General features: G+C 42.7%; 1 protein-coding gene and 1 pseudogene across 3 annotated transcripts in view; both read right to left on the bottom strand.

The window, feature by feature from the left end:
* Positions 1-5,185, bottom strand: part of Ubxn2b (UBX domain protein 2B) — a 56,479-nt gene extending 51,294 nt beyond the window's left edge. Inside the window, exons 1-2 of one of the 3 annotated variants that reach the window (XM_052716037.1) lie at positions 4,751-5,185; positions 1,754-1,857 (exon numbers count right to left, since the gene is read on the bottom strand). In XM_052716037.1, the coding sequence (XP_052571997.1) occupies positions 1,754-1,857; positions 4,751-4,834 (188 nt within the window). In that variant the 5' untranslated portion in view covers positions 4,835-5,185. The remainder of the gene's footprint in view (positions 1-1,753; positions 1,858-4,750) is intronic. The other 2 variants (XM_052716036.1, XM_052716035.1) reach the window with 2 other exon arrangements.
* A 13,886-nt stretch (positions 5,186-19,071) lies between these two features.
* LOC128097797 (autophagy protein 5-like) lies at positions 19,072-19,979 on the bottom strand (annotated as a pseudogene).
* Between the last annotated feature and the right edge of the window lie 4,353 nt (positions 19,980-24,332).

The raw sequence follows: 24,332 nt of genomic DNA, 5'->3' as shown, positions 1-24,332 counted from the left end.
CCTGGGACCACCTTGAACTCTTAATCACAGAATTAATTCGTGAAGCACAGGGAAAATATTTACATATCAATCTTGTAAGAATTCAAATATTAGGTTTATTGCACTAAAAGCAAAATTAAGTCATTCTCATGTGCTCAAGCTAGGGAGCCAAAGACTAAACTTAGGTACAGAAACACATTAAATACTTTAAAAAATTGGGAGAGTGGAGGAATATATACATTAAGGAGGCAATGAAAATATTACACACATCTACATACACTCATATATCTAACAAATAAGAGTTAAGTCAAAGGATAGTATATTCAAACCATGCCGAGATACCAACCTGCTGATTACAAAGACAAACTGTACCTGACAATGGAGTGATGTGGTGGTCAGCACCTTAACCAAGTGAGCATATCACCAAGAGTGGGAAAACTTGGAATTATATGGCTCCTGATGTGATATAATAAAAAGCAGACAGTATCACTTATCTAGTACTCTTGACAAAATGTTTAACAAGAATCTAATTATGAGGAAACAGTAATCTAGAATGTGGGACATTTTGAGACATCTGGTGTATACTTTTTAAAAAAGTGAATGTAATAAATTTTAGATTATGTAGGTAAGCTAAAAACAGATTTAAAAAGAAGAAGAAGAAGAGAGCATGCCCTGCATCCAAAACTCAACACAGGAAAAATCAAATGCAATGAGCAGTCTCTAGTTGGCTCCCAAAATTCCCAAAGGTTGCTGGAAGCAGTGACATCATGGCACCACTGTTAACTTTCAAGCTATACTTTGTTACATAGGTAATATACTTTATTCTTAGGTGATGCACAATGAAATATCTAGAAGTGAGTGTCATGATGGCTATAATCTGTTGTCAGCATGCGTGAGTGAGGGCAATGCCGTGTGACACCTTAACAACCAGGGAATAAAAGTGAAACATTTAGTGTTTACTTATTTTACTAGCCTTTACATTTTCTATGGGCTTTAAAATTTGTAAAAGAAAATATAGGGGAGAAACTATAAAGCTTTTCCTTATCATTCAAGTACAGGAAGATATATATCATTATTGTCTCCCCTACAAAAGAATGTGAAGTGACAAAACCTAACAACCAGGGAGTTTTTCTACTTCTGATAAAACTACATTTTTTGAGAATGAGAGATAATAAGAAAATTGAAGTTTGCTTTCTAATGTAATACCAGAAAAATCAATAATATTCACGATACAATATATGTGATCCTTATCTTCTAGTCCTCTAGTCTGTTCTTTTTATAGCTCAAAGATTTTAATGATAACAAACACATCCCGGGAAATCATCTGTTAGAGTAGGCATCACAGTACAGAAGCACACACAGAAACTTCAGAATTTACAGATTCTTCAGTGGGGACCAAAGACTCACAGAGGCCCCGTGGACGGTGGTGAGAAACCCACTGGCCTCAACTGATAAGACTGCACATGGATGCTATTTTGGAAGGAGAGGACCTAGACATTTCATCAGAGCTCAATGAGCCTCATGAAAAAAATATTCAAGAGCCATCATGCCTGAGAAAACAGGATTCAAGATACAATTTCACAAGGTGACTATGATAATATCAGACACCAAGGTAATTCTTTAGAAGTTTCTTTTCGCTGACTATAAAAACTTTAGAATAGTATCTCTATATCTATCTATTCAAAAACTTTTAATTTAAAAAATCCTCAGGGTCACTTAAAATAAGTCCAGGCTCGTGTGCTATGCAGGGTGGACGACTGGAAGCCACACTCACCGATGGGGCAGTGTTCGCGGACTCTTACAGGCTGCAGCTGTAGGTCTGTCAGGCTTGGAAGACTTGCATTTCACTTCCTCTTCATACAGTCCTGCCAAGGCCAACTACACATAAGGACGGATGGGCTTGTTATCCAGTTAGCAATGGAAACAGACTTCTAGACAGCTGAGTAACAGACATTAACTTGAAACTGAGTATTAATAATTCCCTATGAAAAAATGAAGACTGCTGCCTCAAAAGATGTTGTCTTCCCAAAACAACCTAACTCATGAGGTCTCATAGTATTCAATTAATCAAACTGCCTTATGACAGAAAAAAACTGTTACCATAATTTTTTAATTAACTATTCAATAATTTCAAAAACTGAGTTTGGCAACACACTATTTTCGCATTTGGACCTGTGTAACTTTCTTCCAGGTTTTAAAGAATTTTTGAAGACAGTTCAAGCTACTGCCAATTTCTCTAAATCGGTCTCACAATATAATTTCACTTAGCCGTTTTCAAAACCCAAGTACATAAAACAAGTTCAAAAGTATTGCTTAAAAGTCTATCAGACATAAATTTCATCAAGTTCTGGGAAAAGAGCTAAAAAAAATAAGACGATGAATTAAATATAGGTTTTAACCATTTACAAAGCAATACTGCAAAATCACACATTGCAGATATATAGCTGGGTGCCTTTTAAATAAAGTAAAAATATATTTGTCCTTGAAATAGAATTTAAAATATTAGTCTAATATTACAGGTTCTCCCCCCCTCTACTTTAGCTATTTTGGGCAATAATTTAAAATTTTTGAGCCATGCAATAGTGGCACATGCCTTTAATCCCAGTGCTTGGGAGCCAGAAGCAGGAGGATGTCTGTGATTCTGAGGCCATCCTGGTCTACACAGTGAGTTCCAGGACAGCCAGGGCTGTGTAGTGAGAGATCCTGTCTCAAAAAACAAGCAAAACAAAACGAATTTCCTTACTGCTCCTAGTGGCTATTCAAGCGGGCTCCCACCCTCTTTACAATCTAACAAACCCTCTCCCCCACCAAGCAACTATCTCTGCATATTCTTTCCTCAGAAGGAAAAGGAGAATAAGCAACTGAGGCACAAATTAGCCAGTCTTTCTCCAGGGCTGGGAACTGGACACAGGCAGAGTTACATGTTAGACAAGCACTCTTAACACCCAGCTACATCCCCTGGCTAACCAAGACTAGATAGACCTTTAAATAAACACATTGAAAATACACACTCAAGACACCTAGAAACCATTTTTTTTCTTTCCTAATTGTTTTTATTCCCCCTTCATCCTATCTCTCACAGATGCATCAACTTGTGAATTTCTAAAAAGGCAATTTCCCTAGAAATGCAAATCAATGGCTCTGACCTCTTAAGAACTGAATTAAAATTTTTTACATAGATCCTATTTTTTGGAAATCAAAATATAATTCCATCATCTCCCCCTTCTTCTCCCTCCCATGTTCATACACCCCTTGTTCTCTCTCAGCTGGATCCAAACTTTAACTTAGGCACGCACTTTGTAAGTTTGGTGGACTGCTGACCATCATTGAGTTTAGTTTTTACATCTTTAAATGCCTATCAAAACTCTTGTCAAGATCAGGTCCATCCCATCACTCTTGTCTCTCATCCTTTACTACCCTACTTAACAAAGCTGCAGTCTAGAGAACAGGGCGCCTCAACTGAGAAAATGCCTCCATAAGATGGAGCATTTTCTTAAATAGTGATTGATGGGGGAGGGCCCAGTGCATTGTGGGTGGCGCCATCCCTGGACTGGTGGTCTTGGATTCTATAAGCAAGCAAGCTCGGAAGCCATGAAGAGCAAGCCAGTAAGCAGCACTCCTCCAAGGCTTCAGGTCTCTGCCCTGTTTGAGTTCCTATCCTGACTTCCTTTGATGATGAACAGTGATGTGGAAGCACAAGCCAAATAAAACCCTTTCCCTCCCCAAGTTGCTCTGGTCATGATGTTTCATCACAGCAATAGTAACCTTGACTAAGACAACTAGTTAAGTGGCTTCAGAGTCACCTGTTACCAACCAATGCTCAATTAATACCACTATAACTTTACATTGGTTTGGGCTATTAAGGCTAGTTTACAAGCCTGTTTCAAATCTGTGGTCTTTCACAAAATTTAATACCATACAACACTATCCACCACTACTTATGGATTTGATGTCCTATATATCTCCAAATTCCCCAAACTTCAGCACAAAGTCGTAACAGCAAGTGGTCAGTATGTTTGGTTAAAGAATGAAGACCAGCTATTAAAAATGCTCTGTGAAGGTTTGAGAAATCAGGCTCATTCATTCTTAACTATAACCCCTAACATATGTTTAATTGTTGAATTTTATCAATGATCTCATGAGGAGATAGAAAAATGCCTAAAATGAGTACGTATTGTTAGCGACTGATAAAACAGCATTTAGTGGACAAGTGTTCAGCTGACGAATGTCAGCGTCATAACATTACCGAGTTTTATTTCTGTTACACTGTTTTATGGACTGCCTCTTACAAGTAGGCTCTAACCACAGACTGAATTGTTTTAAGCTCTCTCCTGCAAAAAACGCAGCTTTTTGATAAGAAACAAAGAAAAAGAAACCGTTTTTGATGTGTAAGTCTTCAAATCTGAAAGAGCATCCAGGAGAACAAACCAACATGCATTATTTTTAAGTTACTTTTTAAGCGATGGCCATAGCAACTCTCCAGAAGGCAGGCAGCATCAATCGGGAGCCACCCAGACAGCCCCGCAAAACGATATTCTAAACAGCTGCTTGGCGCACGGCGCGTGGCGAAGGGATCCAGGTCCTGGCGCCCGAGGTTCGGGCACCGGTTTCCACGCCCGCCACCCTGCAAAGCGCCTCCCGGGGAGACCCTGGTTATCATCTCCTCGGGCAGGGTCCGGGCAAGGCGAGGTACAAAGGGGCTCTGACCCGCGTCCGCCACGCCCACGCCTCCCGCCCGCCGCCGCCGCCGCCGCGCTCCGTGCCTGCGCACCTGTAAGTCCCGCGCACTCGGGGGCCGTGGCCTCGAGGACCCCCTCTCCTGCTCCTCCGGCTCCGCGCGACCGCCCTCCGCCATCTTCCGCCCGCTCTCGGGGCCCGCCCCCGACTCGCGACTTCCGGGGCTGGTTGCTTAGCGACCGGGGAGGGGCGGACCCACTTGGTGTCCACCCCTTCGGGAGGGGATGGAGCCGTGTGGCCATTACGTTAGTCCTTGCTACTCTCGCGGTGGGGTTCCGTTCCTCCAGACCCTCCAGCCTTTTAGTTTCCGAACATCTGTCTGCAGTCTCTCGGCCACCCGCTGGGAGATACTGTAGTTGTCCTAGAGCGCAGCATTGACTTCCAGGTTCATTTAACTCAACAGATGAATGTTGCAACTTTCAAGTCTTGGTCGAATCTCTCATTTTCTCTTACCAAGGACTGGATGGTGCATCCGTCTCTCCGCCTGGATCTGAATTGAGGATGAGGGACACAGTAAAGCAATGAAAATGGAGACTCTTAAGCCATCTCCCCACCCCCACCCCCACCTCCCTACCCCGCCGGGATTGATTTAACTCTTTCCTGTCTTATCCCAGGCACTTAAATCTCCCAAGGATTGCCAAGGTTGAAAAAAGAAGTCCAGGCCTTTATGAAACTTGAAAGGTAGCGAGGGAAAGATGTAACAGATAACAGAATAAATCTGTAAATAAGGTTTGCAAAGAGTATTATGCGAGGCCTGTATGTGAATGGAGAATACTGGGTTGGTACCTGCTGTGCGCCCCATGCTGGGTGCCAGCCTGTGGTGTGCTGCTTTGACATGTTCTTGAAAAAACAGCAAATTTTACCAGCTAGAGAAGTTGAAACTGAGGGTTCTATAACAGACCTTTTAGAATTAAACCCACGTCTTAGCCCCCTTTTGCATAATTGCCACTAGTATGTAAATACAGCCACATAGGCCTTCAGGTTCCTATGAAGACATTAATATGAAAAAAAATTTTTTTTCAATAAAATTTGTGCCATTTCTTCCTGTGAATATATTTAACTCGGTTTCCTTCTCAGGCCCAGCTGAGACTCGGAGGGTAAAGGAAGACCTTCCTCCCCCAGTTTAATGTATCCACATATATTGCCAAGTGTGCACGAAGTGCTGGAGCAAGGCAAACGATTGTAAATTCACCTTTTAGTAACTAGCAATATGGACTGCCAAACCTTTCATTGCTGTCCTGATATTCTTAATACCCGTTTTGCCTTAAACGTCCCCATTACTTCTTTGACAAGAAATTGTTGTACCCAGAGTCCCCCAAAGACCACCAAGAGACTGAATCCCATGCAAAAGCAAAGAGTCTTTGTATTGTGAGTTAACTCGGGACTCTCCGTCTGTCTGACACAGCAGCAGAGCAGGAGAGTCCCTGAGTAGCAGTGGGGCAGAGTTTTTAGAGCAAAGGGGGCTTGGGGTCCATGGACTACATAGGAACAGACTCAGGACTGGTTTATGGGAGTGGCAATCATGTTAGTAACTTTTAATTGGCTAGGGTTATTTGGGGCTTACAGTTACCATTTTGGAGCAGGCTTGGACAAGTCCCAGGCTTTGTCCTTGAGCTGCCACGGAGGCTGGCTGGCCTAGTACGTACTGACTGTGGGGGCTGACTCAGTGGCCCAGGCTCTGTCCTTGACCCATGCATGTAGCTCTAAGTTGGTGAGGGGTCCCAGACAGTAAACAGCTGGTTGAACCTTGAGTGGTCAGAGTATATGCAGAAAGGGAGGTACTGCAAGGACTATGTCTTTTGTTCATGGCCCTCCCAGAAACTGCTTGTTCAAGTCTTAGGAAACTGAAATTTCAGCCTGACCTCTGAGAGAGTGAGCAGCCTGCTGTGGTGTCTAAGCTTGGTCCTTTCAAAATGACCCAGAGAGCCAATACCTTTTTATGTGGAACCTTGATGAAGTTAATTCCCACAGACCTTCGACCAGGAAGGACCACAAATAAAGAAAGGCACAGATGTGTTCTAAGACACAGATATTGGAAATAAAGCGTGTCAGCAAAATACTATATGACTGTTTAGAAACGGCAAAGCATGATTTTAATCTAGGAGAGACCTAGATTAGAGATATAAGCATAAGTTGGATTATAAAGGAATGTATTTTTAGGATCTATATGAAGGAATCTGTGAATAGAAGTAGAGATCCATAACTAGGACAGAGACTTGATTGTCTTCACAGCACCTTTTCCATTCTTGGTGAGTCAAGAAACACAATAGTAAGATGAATCAGTGGAGATCCTCATCTGTAGTTTTTTGTTGTTGGTGCTTTTGTTTTTTAACTCTTACTCTTTGGGGTCCTGCTACCCAGCTCCCAAATAAATACACAGAGACTTATTCTTATGAATCCCCTGCCTTAGCTTGGTTTATTTCTACCCAACTTTTTTTTTAACTTAAATTATCTTATTTACCTTTTGCCTCTGGGCTTTTACCTTTCTCTTTTTTTTTTTTTTTAAATAAAGATCCCTTCAGTCTTTTTTAATTTATTTGTTCTACCTGCATGTATGCCTGCAGGCCAGAAGAGGGCACCAGATTACAGATGGTTGTGAGCCACCATGTGGTTGCTGGGAATGGAACTCAGGACCTCTGGAAGAGCAGTCAGTGCTCTTAACCTCTGAGCCATCTCTCCAGGCCTTACCTTTCTCTTTTCGATATATCTTTCTTTCCTTCTTACTCTGTGCCCCCTCCAGCTCTTCTTCTTCTCTCTGCCTACCAGTCCCACCTATTTCTCTCTCCTCCCTAGCTATTAGCTGTTCAGCTCTTTATTAGACCAATTAGGTGCTTTAGATAGGCAAAGTAACACAGCTTTACCAAGTTAAACAAATGCACCATAAAAGGATGAGACGCATCTTTATACCATTAAACAAATATTTCATAGCATAAAAGATAAAAGAATATAACATACTTTAACTAATATTCCACAATACTCATCAGGCACAGACAACTCCAACTTAATAACTTAAATAAAATTCATTATGTGTGTAATTTTACTTATGCTGAACATCACCAAGGTCAGGATCAGAAATGGCTTTGTTTCATCTACTGAAAGATTTTTATCTTGTTTCTAAACCATTTGACAGAATAGAGTATGTTTACCCTTGGTAATTATCATGACTCACAGACATCATTTATATCTTCTACAATAGCTGTCTGGATTAGGTATTGTCTTCATATTATAGATGTAAGTGGAAAGCAGAGAAATAAGATGGATTTTTATGTCACTAAGCTAATAAGCACCAGAACTAAGTTTTAAATTCAGGTACAGTATTCTCAAAAGTCCATGCCTTTTTTTTGTTGTTGTTGTTGTTTGTTTTTTTGACACCACCACCACTATAAGGATTCGGTCCTTAATTACGTCATCAGACTGCTACGGCGTCCCAGCCTAAAAAGCGAGTGGGCCCTCTGTGCATCCCTCTCTTTCCTTTCCACCCCTTCCTTCTTCTCTCCCTCTCTCTCTCTCCCCTTCTTCTCTTTCTGCTCTCTCCTTCCATCTGCCTCTCTCTCTCTCTCTCTCTCTCCCCCCCCCCTTTCCTAATAAAGCTCTAAAAAGGTAACCATGGCTGTGATTCTTTCTACCAGTACTCTCCTCTGCAGGCATGGCCACCGTGGGTGGCGGCCAGCCATGAGCAGTGAGCCGTTTAACCAACATTGGTGCCGCTGGACCCCCACACAGCTGCCATCACCACAGTGAGTCTGCCGTTCTCATGGCTGTAGTCTGAGCTATATTCTTTGCAATGGACACCCTGGGGGTTGTCCTTGGGCTGTACTGGCAATGGCAGGCACATTTTCGCTCCTGATGAGGAAGTAATGGTGTCTAGGGTTCAACGGTGGACCAACTGCAGTAAAGCTGAGCCCTCACCTTCCCTTGACGAAGAGGAATGGTGACTTGAGCTGATTCTTGGGACGCCCAAGATTGTTGTCTGATCCCGGTTTGTTATTTTAATTTTTTATTTTCCTCTCAGCTACAGCCATGGGACAAAGGGGCGGATACATTGGCGGATAGGGGCGGGCACCGGTAAACCTGGCTGCTTAACAGAGTCGCGGGAACTTCTGCCAGCGAGCCGGCAAATAAGAGTTACTTTATCTCCAAGCTTTCTGCTAAAGCTCTAAACCCTTCTCCTTCCCCACTTCTGCATCTGCCACATGCAACCTTTTCTGTCTGACTTCCACCGACAGTGGGCAGGCTCAAATGGGCGGGTTTGGGCGGTCTCCATGACTCGCCCTAACTCACCTTAACTCTACCCATTCATTCTCAAACTGCCTTGAGAAACACAGACGGGTCTGGAAGCGGCTAAGATCCATACAAATAAGTTTACAGTAGTCAGGATGGCTCTTAAGCCAAAAATCAGCTTATAGCCTCAGACAAGTCTTCCAAAAGGATCAGTTTATAGTCTGCCTACTGGCAGATCTTCCAAAAGCTGTCCTTAAGCCAATCATCAGGAAAAAAAAAAATCAGGACATGGAGTAAAATCCATCTCTTGTTCCCCAGACCTCCCTGACTAAAACTTATGCATCTGGAGAACAAGGCTCCTGACCCCACAGGCAAAAGAGTCATCTGTGGCATTTAAGGTGTACCGGGAAAGAGATAAAAGCCCAAAAACAAAATTGCCAAATGCTGGCACTCGCTGACTCCCAAAAGCTGTTGTGTCCCTGTTTTAAGTGAGGTAAAGGCCACGAGCTAGCAAATGCTCTGCCAGGCCATCAACAACCTTGTTAAAAGTGCTGCCTAGAAAGTTAACAAGTCAGCTGACTGCCCCAGGCGCCAAGATGCATGGGTACATCAAGCTAAGACCTCCAACAGACCTAGGCTTGGCTACAGACATGGCAGGGAACCCAGAACGCAGCAGGGAAGCAATCCGTTTCTTTCCTTCTGTACACCAGAGCCACTGACTCAGTCCTGGGAGTTTTGGGATGCCACCTCTCCTTTATTGTTGGGTACAGAGGACAGCCTTACCACCTCACCAGATTTAATTGCACTTTCAGAGTTACTTAATGAAAAAAGATTTCCACCTAAAATAAGAGCTCATTGCTTCACTCCAGATCCGATCCACTGCCTGTGTTTCTCACGTACATACAGACAGGGCCCTGATCTTTGCCTTGTCCCTAATTCCAAAAAAAATAAATTGTCATACACAATACACCACAGGATTCTTCCCAGTATCCTGTTCTAACTCACTGTTCAGCTAATGATACAGGACCACCACAGAACCGGAGTCCAGAGATCATCAAGTAAGAAACTGTAACAGCTAAAAGGTATTTACACCCCCAGACCCAAAAGTGTCTGGGCACTATAAAAAGACTTTAATACAAACATCTATTACTGTGAGATGCTTTTAACAATTGATCACCTGTCTCCTGGATGCCAAACTAATAAAAGAAACAGGTGCTTTAAAATAATCTGTCTCTGATAAAGCTTAACATATTTCAAAATCCATAGGGACAGGCCAGATCTACCTAAGATAAATGTCAACATAAAATAATAATGATTCTTTTATCTCTCTAAGTTTTTTTTCTGTGTCACCAGCATCTTGTCAAACAAAAAGTTCCCAGCCACAGCCAAGAGGGATACATGTCTCCAGAGCAAACAGATGACAGACAACATTCCACAATGCCTGTCTACCTCAGAAAACTCCCCTTCTCCATTCCCCCCAGAGCCAACCGACATGCAAAAGTCTGCTGGAAGCAGTTTTTGAGAGGAACGATGCCCCTATTCCCATCTACATGCTTTTTATAATAAGCAAAAGTCTGGGATGTAAGGATTCAGTCCTTAATTACGTCATCAGCCTGCTACGGCGTCCCAGCCTAAAAAGCGGGTGGGCCCTCTGTGCGTCCCTCTCTTTCCTTTCTGCCCCTTCCTTCTTCTCTCCCTCTCTCTCTCCCCTTCTCTTTCTGCTCTCTCCTTCCATCTGCCTCTCTCTCTCTCTCTCTCTCTCTCTCTCTCTCTCTCTCTCTCTCTCTCCCCCCCACCTCTCTCCCAATAAAGCTCTAAAAAGGTAACCATGGCTGTGATTCTTCTGACCAGAACTCTCCACTGGCATGGCCGGGGCAGGTGGCAGCCAGCCACGAGCAGTGCGCCATTTAACCAACCAACCACCACCACCACCTGGAGCTGTTTTGTAATGCCTGGCAAGATTGCATCATGTTACTTCCCAAGGACATCTTGCCACCTTCCTTACCATCCTTTTGGCCATCCTTCAACAACATCCAGGGCCTAAACAACAATATTCCCTTGAGTTCTGCTTTGACATCTCTTATTCTCTTGCTATATATACTTTTACTATTCAACATCATCCATTTTTATACCTATCATGAATATACAGCTGATTCTCATTACCCACAGTTGTGTTCCATGAACTTGCCAAGAACACTAAATTATTGAATACTGAATTATTGCTGTTGAGAGAGATGCAAGGTTATGTCCTTGAAGCCTCTGTTTACATTTATCAGCTAATTGGTGCATAACCTTGCTCTATGTCTGTTTTTGTGTAAATACACCTTATTTAATAGATACTATGGCTTCATTAATATTGAGCTCATAGCCCCAGCACTATAATTCTTTCTTGAAGGAAGCTTGCCTAACATGTTTTCTCTTTAAGGTACATCTGCTTAGGAACACTAGGCAGCACTTCAGCTCTGCGCTAGCAGGCAGCTTTAAATAGATCCCAAAGGAAAAGCACAGACCATGAAAGATGTGGCATTAAGTACACTGCAAAAAGGATTACTTATTTATCATGTAAGATCTGGAAAAGGAATAGCATCACCTTGTTTGACCTTTGGAAATAAGTTCATCCAGAAGCTCAAATGTTTGCTTCCCTGGGCATGTCTGTGTTTTGGGGTGAGCAACAACTTCTAATACATATGTAATTCCACATATATACACTGTGCAAATAATATGGATTGACTGTATCTTGAATTTCCCAGTCTATTTTTCCCAGTTCTTACTATTACTCCAGACCTACATTCTAATTGCTTTTTCAAATTGTATTTCCATTTGTATGTCTGAAAAACATTTCTGCCTCAACCCCAAATCTTCTGTTTTCTCCCCCAAACTGCTACTTTTTCATTCTGTTCCTTATGGTATCATCATCTAGCTTGTATTGTATATTAGTCATCTGGAGGTCATTGAGGCTTTTCAAGGATAAGGTCAAATTTTCCAGTGCTGATGTGGGCTGGAGCAGTCAGGACTAGAACAAGGACTCTTGAAGTAGACGTTGTGGCCAACAACAGAAGTTTCAATGTTTTTCCTAGCTGAAGCGTAGCTCCAGGCAGTGTTTTAAGCAGTGGAGTTGTCAGGAGAAAGCATGTATAGTTGACAGCTTCTCACCCAAGGTATGTGGGCACCATGAAAAAGACTGACAGGTGTCAGTCAGAAGGTGAGGTTTTAAGAATATGTAGGACTTGCTTAGAGAAGGGTGATGTGTGGCTTGAATGGGGGACCCAAGGAGTGGAGAGATGGGCTGAAAATGACCAAGAGAGACCATAAATACAATGCTAAGGAGTATGGTTTTTATTTCTACACAAATATTTAGAAGTATCAAAGGGTTTGGTAGGTAAAATCTAATCATCTAATCTCTCTGCATTTTAGCAATAATACTTGGTGTATTGACCAGATCAGCAGAGGGTAAGGTGGAAAGTCCGAGTAGTGCCAGAAGCATTCTGAGGCACCTTCTGGGTGGAGGCAGTGAGGCCATGAACCAAGTCGGCTTATGATGGGATGGAGGCGAGAAGTGGATTCAGGGCTTCATGCAGTTGGACCAAGTTTATTCCTGAAATATTCTTTGTTAATATAGTGTATGTCTTTGGCACAAATCTTAAGTTTTGATGTCTTGTTTTTAAAACAGTTAAACCTGACTGCATGCTTATCTAACACTGACTCATGGAACTTTGAGACAGGGTCTCATTAAGTTGCATAGCTTGGTCTTGAACTCCTAGGCTTGAACAATCCAAGCTAGTCCCAGGATTGAATTACAGGTGCCTATCATCATGCCTGGCTTCTACATTACAACTCTTGATTGGCAATTTCAACACATGAGTCATATGACAGTGTTTACGTTAGCTACTGTGAAATTTGTAAACCTTTGGTGTCATGTTTTCTGGCATCTTTGCTGTATATCGAACATTTTTAAAGGATATTATTGAGTCTTTGGATTCTGTCCTCTTTCTTGGAAAAAGACTGCCATTTTCTATCAGTTAGTTCTAAGACATATCTACTTGTATTAAATTTGGTCCTGTAGCTCGTTGTGGGTTTCTGTGGAAAATCAAGAGTGGTAAACAGGTACCTCTAATTTTCATGGGTTGAATTCCAGGTCTGCCTCCAGAAGGGAAAAGATGCAGATCTCTCTCTCTACCTTTTGTTGGTTTCTGTCTGGTTCTTTGAATGATAGGAATAGTTGAGGGTTTGTGAATAGTCATTCTTTCCTATAGGATTTGGAACTCCTTCTTTTAACTAGGCTTTCTCTTAATTTCCATTCACTCTCAGCCACAGACTCTACATAGGAATCCTGAGTCCAACAAGAATGCTGCTTCCTCCTCAGGCTCTCTTTGTTATGTGCAGTGGAGTGAGGGAAGCTGTGGGAAGCCAGTGAGTTTACATCCTCCCAGTGTGTCCTCTTCTTTTGGAGCTTATGTTTCTCCAGATACCTGTCTGCATATGACTGTTCTTTGGTCCTGAGTTTATAACTGTTATTAGGAGATTGGTGTTATGTAACCTGTTCTGATGTCACTGGATCTTCAACTTCAAATTTGCTAAGATTGTTTGATTTTGCATTTATGTTAATATATAGTAGTAGCCCATTCTTATACTTTTTTATGAATTCTTGTTTAATTTTAGCATCAGGTTTATTCTGGCTTTGTTAGATATGTGGGGAGGACCCTTGTATTCTTTTTTATTTTTTCTCCTTTTAAATTTATATTTTGTTGATCTAACTTTGTATGTTAGTGAGTTCTCTGTTATTATAATAAATACCCAAAGGCAAGAAGATAAAATAAAAAGACTTGGGTGGGTGAGATAGCTCAGCCATAGGTAAAATCATTTGCTGCTAACCCTGGACCCACCCGGTGGAAGGATAGGACCAACTCCTGCCAGTTGCCCTTTGGCATCCATAGGGGCTTGGTGACAAGCACCTCACTCCCACACAAATATATAAATACACGTGACTTCACAATTTAGTAGATTTACCATCTGTTCCCATTTGGCCCTGTTTCTTTGGGATATGCCCGCACATTTGTAGCTAAAGAACACGATGGAACAAAATTATTTACGTTGTGGCCAAGAGGCAAATACAAGGAAGGACAGGGGCCTACCTTTCAGGTCCCTTCCCATTACCTGTTCCACACCTCTGGATAGCACTGGCTGGAGCACCAAGCCCTTTTAACACAGGGCTTTGTGGGCCATTCCAGATCCAATAGTAAGTGGGTAGCCTGCCTTATGATCATGTATTATAGTCATAAACCACACTGATACTACTTTCCATTGTTGATTCTGGTTAATTCTCCCCCTAGCCTTGCTACATATCCAAGGCTGGCCTGGAGTTCATATTATCCTTATCCTCCAGAGTTCTTGTGTTATAGGCATGCACTATCATGCCTGACTTGGCCAGGGTGTTAAACATCCCATTTGTTTTTAAAGAAGTATCATTTGACATTATCTTCTCTATTGTTTGTGTCTATGTTTTTCATACTTAAAGGCTTCATTTAAAAAAATCTCTCACTGTTTATTATCAAAGTTACAAGATTGTTTGCATACCAATAGACTGGATATAAACAGGAAAGTTTCATTAAGGAAAGATTGGTTTACTGTAATTTGATCTTTTACCCAGAATTGCTGCCAATTATTTGTAGTAGGACAGGCCCATAGAGTCAAAAAAATTGGTTCAAACCAGTTGCCAAGGCATGCACATAACATACTTCCTTATGAGCCAACCTGAAGTCTGCCTGAGAGCCTAGCAACAGGTGCTGTCAGAGATCCTGATTGTGCCAGCCAATGAGTGATGACCATGCAATGCCACCAGATTGGGACACAGTCTGGGTGCTGGGGGGAGGGTGTATAAGGCCTCCCCCATTATTGAATAAACAAATTTGTTGTTTGTCTTCAACTAACTCCTGGTGTCTGTGCCATTGACACTGTGCCTTATCACTCCCTCCCCCGAGGGAGCCATTAGGATCCAAGCTACATCTGGCACTTGAATGTGGGGCTTCTGCTACTTTCTCTTTGCCAGCACAGGTTCTGATGTCTCCCTCCCTTTACTCATGGTGCTTGACAGTGCCTCCCAAGACAGTGTGTTTTGGTGAGAAAGCCCCTCAGTGTTGTGTTCTTTCAGTCCCTTAGGCAGGTAAGCACTGGGACCCCCATTTCTTTCCTTCCTTTGTGTTGTCTGTCATGCTTGTCTGCCTGTCCTATTAGGGAGGCACATTATTTTTTTCTGTTTTGGTTCACAAGGTGCCTCCACATAAGAATTAACTCCCCAGGAGGTGGAACCAAGGCCCGGCTCCCAAATGCCCTCCTTCATCCAGAGACACTATGTGGGCATATAGCCGTGACCTAAAAAAACATGAAAGTCCCCTATTAAGCACAAGACATAGGGGTCTGATACAAATTCCACCCCTGTTGACTGTCTTCTCTCTGTTGTTTGCTTGCTGTTTCCCTCTAAAAGATGGGTAATCTTTTCATCACCCCCACCACTCCCATGTCAGATATCTCTATGATATCCAATGATGAGGAGACAGTTTGGGCCTTGTGAAATCTGTCAGGGAGAACATAGCTGTCAGTTTGGGCCCTGCAAAATCTTTCAAGGAGAAGGCAGCTGTCAGTTTGAGACCCAAGAAATCTGTCAAGGAGAAGGCAGCTGTCATTAAGTCATGCACTGCCCCCACTCCTCTGCTCCACCACCACCACAGGAGGCTATACCTCCTCCGAGGCATTCTTGAGGTGATCTAACCCAGCACCTGCCTGCCTCAGGAGGTGGCTACCCTCCTGAAGCACTGGGTGTCTTAAAATCCTCACAGACTGTGCCAATGTCAGTCTGTAGGCCTATAGAAGCCTCCCCAGCCAACATGGGCCCAAATGTCAATGCTCAGCCCTGGATTCCCACCCTCATAGGCTGATCTCCCCCTCATCTGGAAGGCAGCCAATGAGTCAGGCCCAGATTCCCCCTACTTTCAGCAGGTCCTTGCTCAATTGTCCATTCAGTTACAAACTTATTTCAATTGGTACCATTTGCTTAAAGCTGTGTTGGAGCCTGAAGTCTTTCTCAGGTGAAGATCAGCCTATGAGGATCAGGCAGAAGCCTAGGCCTGGACAAATATCTTACTTAATGTCCCAGTGGCCTATGATATGCTCACAGGGCATGGGGGAATATGTCCATCCTGTGTACCAGGCACAGATTGGCTTGAATGCCTATTTTCAACAGGTCTCAGACCTGGCCTTCAAGGCCCTAGAAGGGGCTCAGCCTGGCCTACAAGCACTGGGCATCTCTGCCAAGGAACACACCTCTGCCCCTGGTTAGATGGAGAGATCCTATCTCCCTCCAATGGCAGCCGCCAGCCCCCCTGCTAACCCAGGGGAGAGGGTATGCTTATGTTTTTCCTCAGAGTGCCACTAATGTAGGGAAAAGGGACTGGCTAAAGAAACCCACCCTGATCCTGGAGCCCAGGACTAGGGAAAGATGGCTCAGATCAGGGCAGAAAGAATCACAGTTTTGCTGTGTCAGATCAGAGTCAGATCTGTAGTCAGATCAGAGCCATCTCTGCCTCTTGCCAATGGACCTGTGAAACCAACCAATCACAGATCAGGACAGTAGAACCCTGGGCCCCAAGTCAACCCCTGGTTGACTCCACCCCCAAGACATCATGTGTAAACCTCCCTGCCTGGTCAGTTAGAAAAAAGGCTGTTCTCTCCACCCTGGTAGAGTCAGCTACTCTCCTGGACTCCTCCTTCCCAAATAAATCTCTTTCTCAAAAGAGTTTTGGGTGTGAAGATCTTCATTCACTGGCATAGAGAAGATCCTTGCTGAGACATCCCCCAGTGCAGAATACAAGGGAGAGCTAAAAGAGCAGAGCAAGGAGGAGCTAAACAGATCTTTGCTGAGACATCCCTCAGTGAACAGAGCAAGAGAGAGCTGAAAAGTAACACTTTTCTCTGGAGGAGATTGCTACATTTCTGCAGGGGTTTCCCCTCTTGCAGAGTGAAGCAAAAGAAGCAACATCTTAGGCTGGAGAAATAGAACTCTGCTAGGAAGCCCCCTTAAGTGGAGGCTGAGCAAAGCTCAGCTGTAGCGGCTCTCCATGAGAGGAACAGGATTGCTACATCCTTCAGGGAGACCATCCCCCATTAGTTCCAGGCCTGACTTTCCTGAGAAGTCAGAAAAATTTCCTTTCCAGGGTTGAGCTGCTTCTTTGCAGTTCCAGCCATCAGAGCTGTGCTAAACAGCTCGAGGTGTCCAGGACACTTTCAGGGCAGAGCTGTTGTTCTGAGCAGCTTAAGGTGTCTGGGATACCTTGTCCTCCAGGGCTCCTTACAGCTTCAGCTCTCAGAGTTGTCCTAAGCAGCTCAAGGTATTGCCTGACCTCCAGGTAGTCAGGACACCTTTCCCAGAGTTGTTGCAACAATTTTTCTTACATTGTTGGTGCCCAAACCTGGGACCAAACCCACAGAGTTGCAACCAGTTTACTTACAGCTACACCAATATGGGTCCTAGCAAGAGATGTGCACCTGGCCACAGATCATTCTGCTTCCACCAAGAAGTAAATAACCTAGGATGGGTAATGTATATAGTCCCCTTTCTTGCTCTCATTGCCCCCCTAAAGGCTGAAGACTTGTGGAGCCTCACTTTTCCTCATTTTGTATGATGCCTTTTGAGTAATGTTAGTTTAGCAGGCTAGGAGCTAGCTAAATATATTAAGGGCCTATGGTCAGCTAATGTTAGTTTAGCAGGCCAGGATCTAGCTAAAGTATATGTAGCTAGCTAAGTTTCTATATTATCCATTTCAGCTAACACACGAAATTTTCCAATTAAATCAGACAAGGGCAGAGGTTATGGCCTTTGACTCTTTATTTTGGAAAAGGTTTGGCATGTTATCAAGAGGCTGTTTGATCCCTCCTGGACTTTCACTTATGTTTTGATCGATGGGGTGGTGTTTTAAATCTTTCTCTTTTTTAAGTGTCTCCTACAGCACATCTAGCAACAATGGGTGACCACTCAGACGACTCTACAGGTGTTAATGGCTCTTAGACAGCCAACTCACAGCCCTCCACAGGAGGTTATGCATGCCTGGCTTTCTGAAATTCAAAAGGCTACCGTCTAACCTTCCCCACCTGGGGTGACTCCCTAGGGATGGATGCTCTTCGAGGGCTGGTAGTCAATGACAGGTAAGAGCTTGTTTGGCAAGCCAATCTAAGACAGGCACCATCCAGTTGAAGACTCCCCCTGAGGCGGGGTCAACAAGGCTGGAGCAAAGAATTCTGACTCCCACTGAGTTCCCACATAATAAAATAAAAGGGTGGATATGTAGTAGGACAGACCCATAGGGTTGAGGAAATTTGTTTAAACCAGTTGCCAAAGCATGCACATAACATACTTCCTTATAAGCCAACCTGCAGAGCCTGAGGGCCTAGCAACAGGCACTGTCAGAGTTCCTGGTCACTGTCAGAGTTTTTGATTGTGTCCAGCCAATGAGGGACAACCACACAATGCCACCAGATTGAAACACAGATTGGGTGCTGGGAGGAGGGTATATAAGGCCTTCCCCATTATTGAATGAGTGAGTTTGTTGTTTGTCTTCAACTGACTCCCAGTGTCTGTGCCATTGATACTGCACCTTCTCACTCCCTCCCCCAAGGGAGCTGTTAGGATCCAGCAACCATTATTGATAACAGGATTTCTCTTTTACTTTCTTAAGTCTAATTTTCTTGAAAATTCAATCAGTGTTTCCACTCTCTTGACTAAGGTTCAGCCATAGCCACATTAAGAAACACCTCACTTGTTAATCAGAAATACAAACTGTGGCATGTGTTTCCGTTTTCTTCTTCAAGCACAGGTTTCAGCTGCATTGTATCTGCAAGAAGACAAAGGCTTGTGGTGGGCCTGCTGTGTCTTTGCTGTCTCAGCTAAGGTTTAATAATGACAGTGGAGCAAAGCAGTGGTGGAGTGCAGTCACACCTGCCTAACTGCCCAATCTCTCATGAAATCTTCCTCCTTGGCTTGAAGGAGCCTTGTGGTTCTGTTGCCTCCACTGAACATGATGGAAGCAAGGGTGACACACTCTAGTAAGTCCCACCTCAAGGTGATTCCATCCTGGCCAGGCCTATTTAGTCTGCTGAGGGAGGGACAAGACTAGCATGAAGAAAATTGTCTGTAGCTCAGATGTTCACTCAGCCACTGTAGAGGGGTTTCCAGCATTAGCTCAATTCTGTGAATCACCACTTGATTCTTTTTTTCTCCATCTATAAGAGTGACTGTGAAAAGGCCAAACTTTTGTAAGGGGATTTCCTAGTGTATACAGCTGTCCATCTGCAGCTACAGGATGAAACAGCTTCTGAATGTGAGATCATTCATTTATGGTCTGATATATTCTAAAAGGGACAGAATGAAATCCATTTTCTTCTGAAGGATATTTATTTGTTTCTGGTTCATGTTCCCAAACTGGTCAAATCTATCTGGTGTGCCAGCAGAGGTAATTCATAGAAATTCTGAAGTGCATGGCACAGAACATAGGATGGCTTTGTAGTATTTAATAAGTGTCCCTGCTATTCATTTTGCAGCCCCACACAGAGCTGCCTGTTCTCTTTCTTCTGCATTTTACTAGTTGCTTGATTTTTATGTTTTACAGCATCAGCTACTTTCATACATATCATAAAATGAGCTTTAACTGTGCACTTAGATGGACAATGTAGAATGTTCCTTCCTGGAAAACTCTTGAAGTATACTGATGGTCCAAAGAAGAGCTGAACTTGATACTAGAAGATCAAAGAGCAAAACAATCAGATAATGCCATTTTGAGGGTGTGCCCCCATATCCAAACCATATATCTTCTTGTCTCATAGCCTTTTAAAGGTGTCTTTTCATCTTGTCAGTTACAAACATCAAATAACTGAGTCTTGGCAAGAGCAAATAGCATGGTTCTGTCCCCTTTCTGTTATACCATCTTGATATAGAGCCAAGCAAGTAGAATTCATACAAACTTCACATCTTGAAGTACAGTTTTGTCATCTGTCATTCTCTTAGTGGGTAAAGCAGAATGTAAGAGCTAAGTTCTCCCTTCAACCAAGCCAAATGTAGTAAGGAACTGTATAGTGTATTTATTATTTTATTAAGTTTTGCTTTTTCTTTTACCTTCCTTGGGTTTAATTTTGTTTTTCTATTTTATTTAGATAAAGGTTTAAATGATTGAGTTTTAGCTGTTCTTTATCCTGTATGTGCTAAGGCCATATATTTCCCTCTCTGAATGGACCAGCTTCAAATCTAATGTAAAAGAGGGAAAAAATGGATTTTATTTCAGCCATTATTTATTCCATGTCAAATACAACCACCTTACATTCTAAAAATATGAGACTAAACTCAAATATGAGTAAATGAATGGAGACAAGCCAACAGCTGTACTATGTAGAATGGAGACTAGAACTCATAGCCATATATACCATGAGAAAATGTCTGCTCTGCACCAGGTATTCTCAAAATTGAGAAAAGTTCATTTGACTTCTCAAAGGAGATCTTGTCATGTAGAATCTCTTCTGTGGGGACTTTTGGAAGTCAGGAGATGGTGGCATTAGGATCTACTTTGCTGAGGTCAGTGTGGGGCCTTAGGATCTACCTTTATGTTCTATCCTGAATACCCACATGAAACATTCAGGACCAGGGGCAGATAGCTGCTGTCACTTACATTCTGGCAACTGTGCAAGGACTTGTTTCTGGTTGGAAAATAGCAATGGAGAAAGAAGAAGGGTCATGTGTACTCTCCAGGTGGGATGGGATGGAAATAACTTGGGTCCTTGCTCTAATCACTCAAAGGGAATTCATTTCTTCCAGATCATGTAGCTCTTGTGTAACTTGAAGATGTAACCAGGGTCCTGGACTTTGTTTCCCCTGAAAACACAAACATATCCCATAATAACTCCATAGTCTCTCTAGAATTCTCCTACTGTTGGAACTTTTTTTTTCAGAGCTGAGGACCGAGCACAGGGCCTTGCGCTTGTTAGGCAAGCACTTTACCACTGAGCTAAATCCCTAACCCCAACTGTTGGAACTTTTAAACCAGTGTGGATCCTCCTCATGGATCATTGGCCACAGGTCCATGAGGGAGGAGGAGCAGAAGCATTTAGCAGAGTTCAGACAGCTGTGAGTATGACAGAAATAGCCTTCAGGGAGTCAGCTTCAGTGAGACAGCTCAGATTTATTTCAGGCTGAGGGGACTCTATAGGATGGGGACAGCAGCTAGAGCATTACCTAATTTGTGTTTGGCAGCATGGTCCTATAATACAGCTGGAACACAATACCTAATTATCATGTGGATGGCAGGGGGAGCATTTGTACTTTGACTATGTCAAAGGTCATACTTAAGATAATTCAGGCATCCAAGCTCAGGGACAGCTTCTAAATAAGGCCAGGCAGAGAGCAGCAAGCCTACTGCCATTGGGAAAGGGAGTCCTCCATTTTGCACAGAGTTCAGAGAACTGTCTGGACATGGTGGACTGCAACCTTAGGCAGCATGGTTCTCCAATAAGTCAGAATTCAAAATACTTGTCAAAATTCATTCAGGGAGCCTCAACTCTGTAAAAATGAGAAAATTCTTCACTCCTCCCTCCAAATGTTACAGAAGCATATAACTAAGCTCTTACCTTGGCCTTTTACTTGTTCAAAGGTTTATTTCAAAGTATCTATTTTCATGTCATTTGAATTGCTTCTTGGTTCTATTCCCTGTATCTAATATTTTCTTCTTAAAGGATCTACAATAAGCATGAACAATCTTTTATGTATGCTGGATCTAAATTTTCATTATTGACATAAAATAGTACAAGAATAAAATTACCTTATGCTGTGGGATGGTCTTTCTACATGCTGTGAATATGTGTTGCTACTATTGGTTAATAAAGAAGCTGTTTTGGCCTAGGGAAAGGCCTAAGAGCCAGATGGGAAATCCAAGAGAGATACAGGGATAAGAGGGCAGAGTCAGGGCAGACACGACTCAGCCACCCATGGAAGAACACGATGCCAGTAGACCGTTAATGCCATGGCCACGTGGTAAAACATAGATGAATAGAAATGGGTGAATTTAAGATGAAAGAGCTATCTGGCAGGAAGCCTGAGCCATAGACCAAACAGTTTGTAATTAATATTAAGCCTCTGAGTGATTATTTTATAAGCTGCTGTGGCACAAGAAAACCTCTGGCTACAACCTCAACTAGGATTTTAGGGTTTTATGGTTTAGCACATCCATGATGAAATCATAAATACCTTCAGAGCTGGCCAGGTAAATGATTTTATTGACTAATAAATAAAGCCTTTGCTCTTCTCAATGGGGTTGTGCACTCAAAACACCAATCAATTCCCATTACCAAAGATGAGGTATATCTCAGTTTATAAACTTGGCACTATAAGGTATTAAATATAATAGTAAGAACTATTAATGCATGTGGTGCTATATTGTATACCCTAATAAACTTATCTGGGGATCAGAGGACAGAGCCAGCCACTAGATTAGCCATAGAGGCCAGACAGTGATGGCACACACCCTTAATTCAATCACTTGGGAGGCAGAGATCCATTTGGATCTCTGTGAGTTCAAGGCCACCCTGGGAACAGAGTCAGGCAGTGGCACATGCCTTTAATCCCAGCACTTGAGATCTCATGCCTTTGCTTGGAAAGCACACATGCGTTTAATCCCAGGAAGTGGCATGACTGGGTGGAGAATGGTATATAAGACCTGAAGAGACAGGAACTAAGCAGCAGTTCAACTCAGGGGTGAGGACTCAGAGGCTTTCAGTCTGAGGATTCATGGAAACAGGATCAGCTGAGGAGTTGGTGAGATGAGCTTGGCTGTGGCTTGTTCTGCTTCTCTGATCTTTCAGCGTTCACCCCACTATCTGGCTTCAGGTTTTCTATTAATAAGACCTTTTAAGATTCGTGTTACAAATGCACTGTAAGAAAATTTATGTGCATATGGTCTCAAAAATTCTGATTTACTTTCACCTTTTTACTTGAAGGAAGCATGATGCAGTTTCTCTTTGGCATATCCAAATGACCAGCATCATCACTCTTGCATATTGTTAAGTAAAACGAAGGTGACTTGAACACAAACATTGTTCTGATAACTGAGATGGCTACTTAGGGACTAACTGGTGGTGCAGAGGGCAGTGTGCAGCATGAATAAGCTGGAAAAGAACTGATTCTGATCACAGACAGGACAGCAGAACAGTGTGAAGTTTCATCTACAATTTAACAGCAATGAATTATTTCTCAAAATTTCCTCTTAATATTTTAGGTTACAGTTGACCAAAGGTAATTAAAACTGTAGACAGTAAAACACTGATGGGGGGTACTGTAAACCCCCAATTGATACCACTGCCTCCTTTTCTGCTTGTTGTATTCCTTTTGGCTATTGGCTATTCCTTTTATAAGAAATGTGTTAGTAGATTCACCTGTAGAAGCAACAATTAAATCTGCTGTAATATTGAACATTAGGTCATGTGGATTTTTATGCCTTCATGTAAGATAAGACAGCACTGAAGATCATTGCTAGATTCATTTACATATACAGTTAGCATGTTTAGGTATCAGGGAGGCCATGCTAGTGTAATTTTCATTTGACGATCTCAGTGGCTTGGGAACAGTGGAGAGAGTGACATGATGGGAGGCTCTCCCATGTTATTCTTGCTTAAAGATGAGACTGATGCCACTTGTATCCTCTGAACCAGCAGAGGGTTTCTGCCTGCAAGTGACGCAGGCTACTACCACCCACATTTCCTTGAGCAAAGTATACAGCCATTGTGCTTCTGAGTACCTGGGGGGGCTGAAAAAAATGTAGCAACATTGAACATTTCTGGATTCATAGCAACAAAAGTTAATTCAAAACTGAGTGCATAATGAGTCTGAGGTGTTTCTGGTGGTTCCGTCCCATGTGAAGTCATGCAGCATCACTGCAGCCTTGGTTCTGATCCACTTGTGCCTGTTGCATTGCCATGCAGTACCAAGCAATGCCTTCTCAAATGTTTCAGCTCTGAGTCGAGACTCTTGTCTCAAGTGTTATGAATAACATGCAACTGCTGTATCCACACGAAATTTCCTGTTCTTGTCAAACATAATGACATAAACATGGAAGGAAGACAAAGGCTTACGATTTTCTGATTATCATTCATCAATATGTAATATCAGAATATTAGTATATTTTTGGATTGTATTATATTTAGAATGTTTGATTTAAAAAAAGTTGCAGTTTGAGAGGAGTGGGTTGAGAGGGACAGAGAGAAGGATGAGAAGGAAGGGGAGGAGAGGAGAGAGGGAAAATTTGGTTGGGATATAAAACAAACAAACAAATAAATAAATAAAATTGCTGTTTGAGTTACTGACTTGAATC

This window comes from Peromyscus californicus, unplaced genomic scaffold (assembly GCF_007827085.1).
Source record: "Peromyscus californicus insignis strain IS unplaced genomic scaffold, ASM782708v3 Scaffold_5__1_contigs__length_169319896, whole genome shotgun sequence".
Taxonomy (NCBI): domain Eukaryota; kingdom Metazoa; phylum Chordata; class Mammalia; order Rodentia; family Cricetidae; genus Peromyscus; species Peromyscus californicus.
This window is presented reverse-complemented; position numbering and strand designations above follow the sequence as displayed.